This window comes from Haliotis rufescens, unplaced genomic scaffold (assembly GCF_023055435.1).
Source record: "Haliotis rufescens isolate VD_foot unplaced genomic scaffold, xgHalRufe1.0.p SCAF_3, whole genome shotgun sequence".
In the NCBI taxonomy this organism is placed as follows: Eukaryota; Metazoa; Mollusca; class Gastropoda; order Lepetellida; family Haliotidae; genus Haliotis; species Haliotis rufescens.
Window position 1 is genome coordinate 52,586,617 of NW_025964001.1, and position 13,307 is coordinate 52,599,923.

The 13,307-nt window shown below is 38.5% G+C and overlaps 1 protein-coding gene across 3 annotated transcripts in view; it reads left to right on the forward strand.

Moving 5' to 3' along the window:
* LOC124141953 overlaps positions 1-13,307 on the forward strand; it is a 150,657-nt gene that overhangs the window by 10,713 nt on the left and 126,637 nt on the right. For all 3 annotated transcript variants that reach the window (XM_046510148.2, XM_046510149.2, XM_046510150.2), the window contains exon 2: positions 12,442-12,522. In XM_046510148.2, coding sequence (XP_046366104.2) covers positions 12,442-12,522 — 81 coding nt within the window. The remainder of the gene's footprint in view (positions 1-12,441; positions 12,523-13,307) is intronic.

Here is a 13,307-nt window from a genome sequence, read left to right on the forward strand (position 1 = left end):
GTTCCCTTTGATTACCATCGAGCACTGCAATTATCCCTAGCCTTATCGGTATCAGTGACAACCAAGAATATCAATATTTAAGATCAATACCGCACTACATTATTCATAGTTCGGATTGAAAATGAAAAAATATACCAATAATATCTTACTTAATCATTACTTCTGGTCAATATTGGAATTGTAGTTGACAAATACTCGAGCCCTGTTCCAGAAAGCGCTACGGCTGTCGTAAGTCTGTGTTACATTATAGAACTAACGATAGTCGTAGTGCTACGATTGCTTTGTTAAACAAGGCCCTGGAAAAAGGATAAGCACTGCTTGCTATGTACTTCCATATAAAATAACCATATCCTGTCTTGTTACTCAGATGAAACATATTTGTTTCTGTACACAGCTGACATACTCATTTTGAAATAAATTGCAGGGCAAAAGAAAGTATAGATTCTACACCCATGTTTGATGGTTGCTAGACTAATGCCTAGTTTCTGAAAATGTATACCGTAAAATTGATAGAAACAAATAACTCAGTTTAAATTGAAAAGGAGCCCCATTGAGAGGGGAGATTCAGACCTGAACCTGAGGGAAATCTAGACTTGCTTCATTGAGAGCGATTGCGTTACACTTATAGGTTGGGTTGAAGGGGAAATAATATGGTTAGAAATGAAACAAACAAGAAATAGTTCTTTGATAGTAAAGTATTTGATACGGGTGTCATATATTTGTGTTTTGTACCTTTAGTGTGCAGTGTTTCGGGGACTGTTTGGTCAAGAAATGTTTTGATAACCTCTGTAATTTTGTTGGCAAATCCAATTTTCTAGGGTACACTTTCTTGCCGGCAGTTGACAAAAACACAGATTGGTGATGATGATTATCTTTGCTTTATCTGATTGTTTTAACTACTTACAACATATGTCTTATTATTTTTCAGCAGGTTTACGGAGCCATCATATCAGATATCAGATAGGAGATACTGTGTTACCTGTAGATTTAACTGCACTAAATTGACTTTGGGACTGGATGCACTGTGTGAGGTTTCAAATGTTTAATTTAGCAAGGTTAAATCTACAGGTAACCTAACTCTACATTGAAAGCCCAGGAGGCCTTTCTCCATTCTACCATGACTAAATAAACGTGCACTCTGTGGGGTTAGCAAATAAAGTGAGCTCAGTCCATTGTTTAGAATGGGTTGTCCATTTCATTTCAGGAATCACCAATAACCTTTAGCACCGATAATGTGTTTGAACATTGTTCTTTTTCAAATCAATATGCTTTATCTTCATATAGGGTGGGCACTGGTGGCCCAGTCGTCTAAGGCGCCGCGATTCGCTGTGCAGAGTTGCGTCTCTTGGGCATGATTGTGGGTTTGAATCCTGGTTCACCCTGATTATGTTTATAGGTTTGTCAGCACCAAACTTGTGCTCGTGGGTTTCACCTAAGTGGTAAACATCTGAGACCTGCATCACTTCAGGCTTTCCTCCCACATTAAGCTGAAACGCCGTGATATAACTTGAATATACTGTTAAAAACCTCGTTAAACCCAACTCACTCACTTATATAAACAGGCATTGACAGTCTGTAATAAGTGGCCACCCCTAAAGAAGAGTAGGCAAGCATTGCATGGATCAGTTCTATACTGCACGTCACTATAATGACGTCACAATGCTCAGTGTGACGCAGAAACTGTGATGTAACAGTTGGCTATAGAAAAGCATCAAATTTCAAGCACTGTTCTCTGCAAGACTTTAAATGCACTCTCTTAGTTGATTTCTATGGCGTTTTATGCCAAAAAGGTACTATCACACATACTCTGAATATTGTAGTTACTGCATTTTATAACCTGTCCACATCCTTTGTTTTTCAGATTTGCCATCCCCAAATAGTTTGAAAAATGGAGAAATTTCAGTGTTTGTTTAACAGAACACAAGTGTCTCTTTAGCGTGTACTATGATGTAATTATACATTTAACAGTGGTGGTCCAGTTGTAATTCACTGTGCAGAGTTGCTTCCCTTAGTATCACCAGGATAAGATGACCATGTGTTTGAATCCCAGAATCCCAGACTCTCCTTTATTCTGATGCTTGGTTTGTCAGGACCATACCCACACTTGTGACTTTCACCAAATGACTACTAAGAGGCCTGTGACATTGGCTTTCCATGATATAACCAAAATATTGTTCAAAGCAGTTAAACTCAAGTCACTCACTCACTCAGCAAAGTGAAATGTTGAAATGACAGAAACAAGAAACAATAACGTACATCATTCAAACATTCATCATGACAGTCAATGTCCAACATCACTTTTATTCAAAAGATTAAATTACCTTATTCGATGTAATAAGCGCCCAGGGCGCTCTCAAAATTAGAAATAGGGGGCTCTTATTAGAATATAATGTTGGTGAGTTGAAAGATCATAAATTTCGTGGTTAATGCTGGCAGCCTGAAATGATACCAAAGAAAAGTTGGTGTGTATGATACACGACAGATATATTTTCCAGAATTTAATTTCCCATAATTAAGGCTGCACATGACACACCAGTGCATATTATACGGGAATCAATAAGTCTTGTGTACATTGATCAATCAGAAGGGGTGCTAATTCGGATGGTTCACTAGCAAAAATATTAGCAAATATCGCCATGGGCGCTTATTAGAGCCTGGCGTTTATTACATCGAATACGGTACCCAGCACCCATGTCATGTGTTATTTGTCATCTTTCACATGTCCATGAATAATCAGGAGAACATACGCGTAAAACACCTCACAAAACACACATTAAGACAGGTACTAAAACACTTCTTTGGAATAAGTAGGCTATAAAAACAATCAAATTAAAACGATATACATATATACAAAGAAAACACAGCAAGACTTGTACTAAGTTTATGTTGATATATTGGACATGCTTGGCAATGAATGGCAGCATGGGATTAAAACAAATGAACATTTAGCTTGGGAGGGGAGATATTGTGAAGGATTGTTTCAAATTGTGATAATTTTGTGAATATTTATAAATTATGTTTCATAATTAAAACCAGATGCTCATCTACCATTTGCTGAGTTACAGGTAATACTTGGTACTGTATCCTATTTGTACTTTCAGCCATCCTGAAGTGTTAGGGAACTACAGTGGGGGTTGTTTATTTTAATTCAGATCATGTAACTTGGGGACCAACTGTTAAATATTCTTTGGGGAGACCTGGGATATTTTTTAGATTTTTTAGATTTTTTGGTCCAGCAATTTTAGTTTTTTTAACAGCTCATTTTTTTAGGACATCAAGTATTGCGTCCAACACACAATTTATCTATTTATATAAAACCTAAGATAATTTAATGTTTTCATAATTGCTGAAATTTTTATCTCCAATGTTCCCACAGTAGTACAGCCTTTTGGTGGAGATGCCACTATATCCACTATTTGTACACCACAGCTTTTATTATTTCCATTCAGAACTGAATGTATGTTTATTGTTTGAGTGACATACCCCGGTATTCACATATGTTGCAGTAAATGATTCTGTAGCACTGATTGTCTGATTAGAAAGGTCAAATGTGGAGGGTTTATCATATCTTTATGCAGCACTAGAGGTTTTGTATCAGGCTAAAGAGTTAATTTTACTGAGTGTATGGTTAACAGAAGTTAGCTTGGGTCAGTTGAAATATATAAAAAATAATTTGTGGAGCACCAGACACTAGAATTGGGCTTCACAATTTGAACCCATGTGTGGATTAGAACCTTGTTCTTCGGCATGATGAACGAATACCTTAACCACTAGACTACCCTGTTGCCACTTATTTACTACTGAGAATATTTGTTCTTTTATAAACAGCTTGGTCTGGGACTACAAACATACATTTTATCAATTATTATTTTAAAATAATTTAATTTTGTAAAATAATTTTAGCTGATCTTTTTTTTTTTCCCCTTCAAAAATGGTGTGGATAGTCAAATAAAAATAGACAAACTATTTTTATCATGTGAATTTGAAAAATAAAAGTGTCGTTACTAGGCGGGCAAAGTTTTATTTCCATAGTCAGCAAGTCAGCCAGTCCATCGTTATATCCCTACCTGTCCATCTTCCCGAGGCAAGAGAGTTAACTGACTATAAAAGTCCAGTTTCCACCCTTTCGGAACTAGGCTGGTATTATGTCGTTACGTTTTGGCTGGACTAACGAGTCTATGCATAGTCTAATCAAATTCACACAACGAAATTGCAATCCGGTTAGTAAATCTGCAGATTTTGGTCGATTGCAGGATTGCACCATCAGCTCCTTGTCAACAGATATTTTCCAAGTGGAAACTGGACTTTTAAAGTCAGTAAACTCCCTTGCCTCGGGAAGACGCTACCAGTGTGTCTGCAGCACACCTGTGCAGGTGTTAACAAGGCGAGGGTGTTGTGGGGAAGGTGTGTGAGATGTATTATTGATTGGCTGGCCATTGTTTATAGCAACTGTTGTACTACCAGGGACAGGTGAAGCTGGGGATCAATCAGTTATAGGTAGCAGCAACACAATCAGTCAGTTCATTTTCATTTCATGGACCTTTGACGGTTCATTACTGCACACTGAATAGTGTTGAATAATATGTTTTGCATCAACAAGCAGATTTATTTATAAAATAATTTTAAAGACTTTTTATGATGATATAGATTCTTAGATCATCTGTCAACTTTGAATATTTTGCAAGAGTATTTGAACAATTGTTACAGTCACCCACTGGCTGGTGACAACTCACTGAGGACATTGTAGATATGAGTGGTTCTCTCTGCGACCGTGCCTGATTGCAGATTATTTAAATTTTGAAAGGCATAATAAAAAGATTAAATATCCTGACAACCTCCATAAATTCTCTTCCATACATTTTTCAATAAAAGACATTAAGAACCTTTCAAGTGTTACCAGACAATAATCAATTCGACTGGGCCTAGGAGTGAGTAAGGGAGTTGGGTTTAACACATATTTGAATAGTATTCCAGTCAAATCATGGTGTGTTAGCTGAAGGTGGGAGAAAGCTTGGAATTATGAGTGAGTGAGTGAGTGAGTGAGTTGGGTTAACGCCGCTTTTAACAATATTCCAGTTACATCACGGCGTGTCAGCTTAAAGTGGGAGGAAAGCCCGAAGTGATGCAGGTCTCAGACGTTTACCACTTCGGTGAAACCCACGAGCACGGGTATGGTGCTGACAAACCTGGAAACATAATCGGGGCGAACCGGGATTCAAACCCACAATCATAGGTTTCTGGCGTGCCCAAGGGACGCAACTCTGCACAGCGAATCGCGGCGCCTTAGACGACTGGGCCACCTGTGCCCCCTGGAATTATGAAGGGCTGCTTGACTTTGGTGAAACCCTCAAACACGAGTATGTTCCTGACATGCTAGGGTCGTAATGAAGCTAAATCCTGGCACACCTAAGGGACAACTCTGCACATTGAATAGCAGCGCCTTCAACGATTGAAACACCTTTATCCCTGAACCTACAAAATGGCATAGGTGTGATTTGCCTTCTCACTAATTCAGTGTATCATATCTCTACTCTATAAGGATAAATTGTGAAGCCCATTTCTGGTGTCCCCTCCCGTGATAATGCTGGAATATTGCTAAAAGCGGCATAAAATCAAACTCACTCACTATGATAAATACCCGGGACCCATTTGCCACCATAACTTTGTTTTGAGTCTAATTCGAAAATATGTGACGCTAATAATAGTCATCCAATCAAATTTCTCTCATGAGTGAGACAAAGTTTGTGCAAGGCTGCTGATAAGAGAGATGGAGATTCTGACATCACTTCCAACATGAAGCAATTGCTACAGCGTATGGGTCCAGGGTACTTTCATAATAGCATAAAGACATGCTTGATAATTGAGGCTGTCAGGCTTGATATCATTTCATTGTTTATTAATTCCTAAAAATAAATATGTTTTTTTATCTGCTAAAAACTAATAAGGTCATCATTCATGTCTCTTCTCCCCATTAGCCTTCTTTATGTGATATATATTAATTAGATTACTGTAATTACCTATGTACATAAGTATTAAATGTTATTCATGTCATATTGACATAATGTACAGCAACAAGATTAAGGTAGGATCCATAGCTTTACAGAAAGTATTAATGCATCAACTCTGGATAACAATGGCAGGATCAAGGCACCAGTGAGGCTATGAGAAGACTATTGAAGGAAGTATGGATCTATGTTCATTCAATGGGGATCAGCGGTGAGGGAATTATTATTCCCTTATTGATTGCCTGCCCCCTGATTGGTCATTGTCTGATGAATAATACCCCACAATGCATCACCCAAGTTGGCTTAGTGACTGAATAACAATAGCCTCAGGATGCCATGTCAGTACGTGGTCAAATCAGATTACTGCTTGTGGTGATATTAGACAACCTGGGAATAATTAAGTTTACTACAAATATATGATTATGGTATGTGTGTTTTGTCAAAATTGACACATGAGACACAAACAAACAAACAAACAAACAAGTGGTTGATGTTAAGATCACAGTCTCACACTGTTGGGTACAGTGACCAACAAGTCACCAATCTTGATTGTTCCATCCATTGTAGTTTACTGGGGACCAGTTCCATCCTGTAATCCCCATGGTGGGAAAGAATTGAACATCAAATATAGAAACTGAATGAATCTTCTTTGTTTGTTTTGTTTCATGTTGTTTAACACCGCACTGGGCAATATTCCAGCTATATGATGGCAGCCTGTACATAATCGAGTCTGGACCAGACAATCCAGTGACTGACATCATGAGCATCCACGCTATTGGTATACGATGACATGCATCAACCATGTCAGCAAGTCTGACCACCCGATCCCGTTAGTCGCCCCTTATGACAAGCACAGTCGCCTGTTACGGCAAGAATGGGTTGCTGAAGACCTATTCTTCCCCCGGATCTTCACAGGTCATGAATGAATGAATGAATGAATGAATGAATGAATGAATGAATGAATGAATGAATGAATGAATGAATGAATGAATGAATGAATGAATGAATGAATGAATCCTCTCCAACAACCTCCATGATTTCACTAAAAGAAAACTAACAGAAGCAATCCACTTTCCCCACCACAAGCCATCAATCAACAGAGATCAAGGCTATTTCATCCCATCCGCCTACTATGAACTCGTCAAGCACTAATCACTTATCCTGTTTAGTTGGCTTCATGTCCCATTGGCTTCCACCTTTATGTTCTCTGTCCATTGTGCTGTGACAGTATTATCCTTCTGTTGTCAACACCTACCTATATTATCCCACTCATATATGCACTTGTTATTGTTAATCCCCTACTGTTAATCCTCCACCTACCATATATATTCTGTACTAAGTCCCTCATTCAGTCTTGCTTGACAACTGTATAAGGATCTATACCGAAACGTTGCTTTTTACAGTATTAAAGAAGTTGTTATCCATAAAAATTGTGTCTACCTTGCTGGAATATTTCTAAAAGTGGCTTAAAACCAAACTCACTCACTCATTCACTTCTGTCATAACAGTAATAAGCTTTGCAATACCCAAGTTAGTCATTGTATAATAGCTGCGCGTTTCCTTTTATTAGAGTTGAGCCTGTAGAATAAAGGGAGGTAATAAGTTGTAATCCTGCTCAGCAGAAGTTAATACATGTACAATCCCCACTTCCATCTCAAGTTCCACGTCCACTGTGCTCTGTTGTGCAAAGCACCAGCAGTAGGATTATATACCTAATGAATTATGTTAATGGCTAAAGAACTAGCTTATTGATGTGGGTCAGCTGTTATCAGCAATGTAAATATTATTTGATACTTCCCCAGCAGTGTGATATAACAGCAGAGCGGGGTGTTGGGGATGGTAGGATACCATTAGCAGTGTTTGTATTGGGAAGTGCTGCATGTTATATGGTCTTTTTACATTCCCTATCAATATTACCTTGATTACGCCAGGATAATGGCTTTATCACAATCATTTCTTTCTGTAAAATAAATTTATCACAACTATTTTGGGGGGAGGGGGGACATGTAAAAAATGACTGTTCTGTTATATTATTATTTTCAAATATATAATTCATTACCTTGACAATACCCCCCTCAGAGTACCCCTTTAATGTCTTTGGGAGAACGTTTCAATACATCAGCGCTACACTGAATTCGTTCCTTCCTATTGACTGGTCATTTTCGATAAATCAATGATAGTTTCCCCCAACAATACCACACATACCAGTTGCCAAGGATATTCACACCACACAGGTCACATGAGTGGCATGCGATAAAGTTCACATTCGTGTCCTGTCAGATAGACATTGTTGTGGGCAGTTCTGCCTTACTGGTCTCTATGATGTCCTCTTAAAGGGAGATAACTACACGTGTCCCACCATTGATAAGTGCTTAGTAACACGATCCGTATGAGCAATTGCACACACAAAGAATATGAATGGCTGTCACGACAAATTGTTTTGTTATTGTGCTGTGAAGCATTGATTGTGTTCAGAACTTGATTTTGAGATTTGATTGCAGGAAATATCTAAGTGTTTTCAATGGCCCTTTTCAATTGAAGGTGATATATGGTGTGACCATATAGTGATTAAGGCCACGCTTTTTATGTTTGATAGTGTTTGTTTTTCACATAACATTGAACTTGGGTCGTTGAAGTAAAAGTTAATATGATTAGTAAGAGCTTGATTTATTTGTCATTGGATAGGTCATTTAAGTGCAAAAAAGTAAATGCTATTTTCGGCCATGCCTCCTTTGTTTTCATATATTAGGGAGATAAGGGTTAGGATCCAAGGGTTGGTTAATATCATGAACCAAAGTTTGCTCGTACACCAGCCTACAGTGAATAATTGCTATAGGTTTGCAACTGTAGATGAAGACAATCTGTTGCTGGTAGATATGCAATGAAAGAACTGGAAGAAGTATTCTTTCAAAGGATTGTATACATATTTCAAGACTTGATATAGAAATGTTTTTAAACTTTCCAGATAATATCATTTGCATGTTTTCTGATAGAGACAACTTGGATAAAGATATAGTGGCTATAATGTGTGAGCGGGCCTGGGTGTCGATATGTTTTGTAACTTCTAGCCCAGTTTCTAGAACTGTTTCATAACATTTGAACTCTTTCACATTAATCTAGCCTTTAAACTAAGGCTTGTGTGAAAATATGAAACATGAGGAAACAACAGATCGAAGTCCATGAATCAATTCCAGTTAATTTTATACCTCAGTATGTGTTATGGATATATTTACATAGAAACTGTATTGACTGTAGTTAGCGCCCTGATCCAGGAAGCGCCCTGATCCAGGAAGCGCCCCTGACCAACCTCTAGACCAGTCTGTAAGTAATCTTTACAAGCGCCCCTGTATACAGAACATTAAATGACAGTCCATATTACACATTTCCTTTACAGAAAACAGCACCACACAAGGAATATATAATTGCCTGGTAGGGCTGGGATGGATAACTCGGGTACCCGGGTCGGGTGGGTACTGAGTAGGACCCGGGTACCCACAGGACTACCCGGACCCGTGGTTAGTCACGTGATGTATTGTTAATTAATGACAAAAATTATCTGGAACTCTATGGTTACACTATAGTCACAAATGTTCGCATTCCGTCTGACTTTTCATATCTTTGAATAAAGATATAACTTGAGTCAACTTCAGTGTATGAATGACCAGATTGTTTAATACATGTATCTAAATACGTTTTGCCAGTGCTATGGTAATAAAATGCCCAATCGGACATTTTGTACCTATCTCTTGAAACCTACAGTGGGTACCTGGGTAGGGTCAGGTAATAGGGGGGTGGGTACACGGGTGTAACTTCGGACTCGTCCCAGCCCTATTGCCTGGCAACAAAGTTTGATCACTCCTGCTAGATCTCTGAAAATAACAATTTAACTCCTCGTGAATGGTTTTAATAAGCGACCCCTATATATATGGCATGTAAAACTTCCTATGTCCCAGATCGCAGAGAAAGAGAGACAACTATTATCTGGACATATCCGGGAGTATATTGTTGCAGCAGGTTGACTACACTAGGGCGGAACGATGACATACATAGCAAACCAAAAATAAACATTGCAATCAAGTGCTAGATTTAGTGCTTCTCACCAAGTATTGAGTCAAGTGTGGTTAGTTTACACAAGCTGTTCTGGCAGTTATGACAGTCGCCATCTGTGTATGAAGGCGTCTCTATTCTTAGAAACCTATGAAATAATCTTATGATTTAGAGAGAAACTCTGCTCTCCCATGTGGTGATATTGACACCAGAGTTACTACAGTCATGGTGAATACTTTACACTGCACACTTCCTTTCAAAGGATTTTACCATACCCCTGGCAGAATGATGAGATCTGATTGATCCATGTGATCTTGATAAAATACTATATATTTATACCACCATGGAGGGAAATAAATCCCTTATACCCCGCCATGAACAAGACAGGTTGCACATGGATTTCTGAGAGGCAGAATATATCCCTTATACCCTGCTTCGAAGCCGCACGCTTTTTCAAAGTCAATGAAAGTCATGTGACAAAGTACAAGTAAACCTCAGCTCAGTTGAACAGCCATTTTTAATCAATTTTGAATTTCTTTTCATTCTGTTACAATGTCATACAAAAACATGTCGGTAAGAAAAATTTGTTGTAGCAAGATCACGAGGGGTACATGGGGTTTTATGCATCCCTCGGTAGACTTTATACCACTCGCCTCCAGCTCAAGGTATAAAGCCTAACATGGGACACATACAACCCCATGTACCCATCACAATGCTACAACTTATTGTGATTACTCAGGTACCAAAACTTTGAACCTTTTATAATCTTTGTTGGTTGATCTATCCCATTGGAAAATGCCTTATTTGGAATTTCATAATTAATGGAAAGTTACATCCCATGTCAAGAGAAGAACTGTATTATTCAAGTGAACTGTTGCCACTCAGTACTGTGTCATGGAATTCTATAGTCTTGGTGTTGTTGTTTGCAGATTAGGTTTACATTTTGAAGGTAATGGATAGTTTCTTTAATATCATGACAGATTTTAGAGTGAGAGTGAGAATATCCTGCCCCACCGGTGGCACCAGTTAGCCACAAATGATAAACATCTTTGAATAGGTGTTTGTTTAATATAATTAAACCGTCAAATCATGATATGGATATTAAATTGGATGCAAAAAAAATATTAAATAAAATTCAGTAGAAAAGGAAGTATGCCCCCTAAGCCTCAATTGAATGAGTGAGTAAGTATGGTTTAACTCCGCTTTTAGCAATAATCTTGCAATATCATGGCAGTGAACACCAGAAATGGGCTTCATTACCTTCCCAAGCATCAAGTTAGATATATATAAATAAACTGTGGTCATCTGGTACATTGGAATATCATTTACTTACAAGGATAACACTGGAATGTGAACTGTACCGCGGAACATCCCACTTCAATAGCTAGTCTTGGTTCAGCATCACCTAGTCTCACTGTAGGACTCCATGGGGTAGAAAGGATCAATGTTTGAGAACGTAGTGATATCAATTTGATATGGATGATATTGATCTGACACCCAGATGCGCACTGTCAATGTTGAACAAATTATTTTCAAAGAATATGATTTGAAACTAATGGTTGCAGAAAAGGTCATGAAAGGTTAAACAAATGCTTCCCTCGTTGTGTTAGTTATTAAAAACATTCTGTGTGAACTGTTCTTTTCAGGGCAATCCTTTAATTTTTGGTTTTACTTGGTAAAAATATCCTGTTTTTATCATTTTTGAGTGGAAATCTTTACTGTCCAGATTTTATCAAAACCTTTATGTTTCCTTGCCTACAAATGCACCAAGTTCCTTCCCACCAGTGTGTGACACCTTCGTTAGACTCTCAGTCTCGCTTTGACTCTTTCTCTCTCTCTTAGACTCTCTCTCATTTTCTGTCTCTCTTTGACTCTCTCTATGTGTGTGTTTCTCTCTTAGACTCTCACTCTCTCTCTCTCTCTTAAACTCTTACTCTCCCTCTCTCAGTCTCGCTTGGACTTTTTCCTCTCTCTCTCTCTCTTACTCTCTCACTTTCTGTTTCTCTTAGACTCTCAATCGCTCTGTGTCTCTCTCTTTTCCTCTCTCTCTCTCTTAGACTCTCTGTCTCTCTCTCTTAAACTCTCACTCTCCATCTCTCTGACTCTCTTTGACTCTTTTTTTTCTCTCTCTCTCTGTTAGACTCTCTCCCTCTGTTAGACTCTCTGGTAGACTCTCTCGTCTGTTTCTCAGGTGAACATCTTGTTGCTGTGAGTGCAGCATATAACAAAAAACACAAGAAACAGTGCTCTGGAAACCAGAGATCATCAATGATTTGCTGAAGTACAAAACAGTTGCCACACTCTTGACCAAGATTGGGATGTCATCTGACCTTAAAGATATGTTATTTATATATATTTCTCTGTTTTAACATACTTTGTTTAATTACAGGTGTCAAGTGTCCGGCATGGCATTGACAACAGTCCTCCAAAGCGATACCCCCATCTCATACTTCGACTTAAACAAATACAGGTAAGAATAACTTTTGACACTTACATCTTTTGTTTGTAGAGTTGATTTTGAAGTATTCATGCAAACTGTGTGAGAGAAAGTGCTACCGGTATGGCAGGACATGCTTACCCCTAACTCGAACACCTAGTGTCACACAGATTTTCAGTGATCCATTCATATGTTGGGGGCACGGGTGGCCCAGTCATCTCAGGCGCCGCGATGCAGGGTTGTGTCCCTTGAGCATGCCAGAAACCTATGATTGTGGGTTCGAATCCCGGTTCGCCCCGAATATGTTTCTAGGTGTGTCAGCACCATACCCGTGCTCATGGGTTTCACCGAAGTGGTAAACGTCTGAGACCTGCATCACTTCGGGCTTTCCTCCCACATTAAGCTGACACACCGCGATATAACTGGAATACTGTTAAAAGCGGCGTTAAACCCAACTCACTCACTTATATAATGTCCACCACTGTTTTGCCTTATACGCCCAATGGAATCTGTGTTGTCAGATTATTGATACTGCTTATTCTCTTGCATTGGCGTTTTGTATAATGTTGATATATAGGGATGTAGTTGGGACAAACAGTTTTGGGTTGAATGTATTTATGTATCATGTAATATAGTCTATAAGGGCATGTTATGAAAGTCATGATTTGGAAATACACAAGAAAATATTATGATGTTGCATTAAGGGGTTGATATGAAAATGAAACACTGATATGAGAGATTAATATGAATTTGCTTCAGGATACATTATGTAATATGGGGTGAGTGAGTGAGTGAGTGAGTGAGTTAGTATGGTCTTA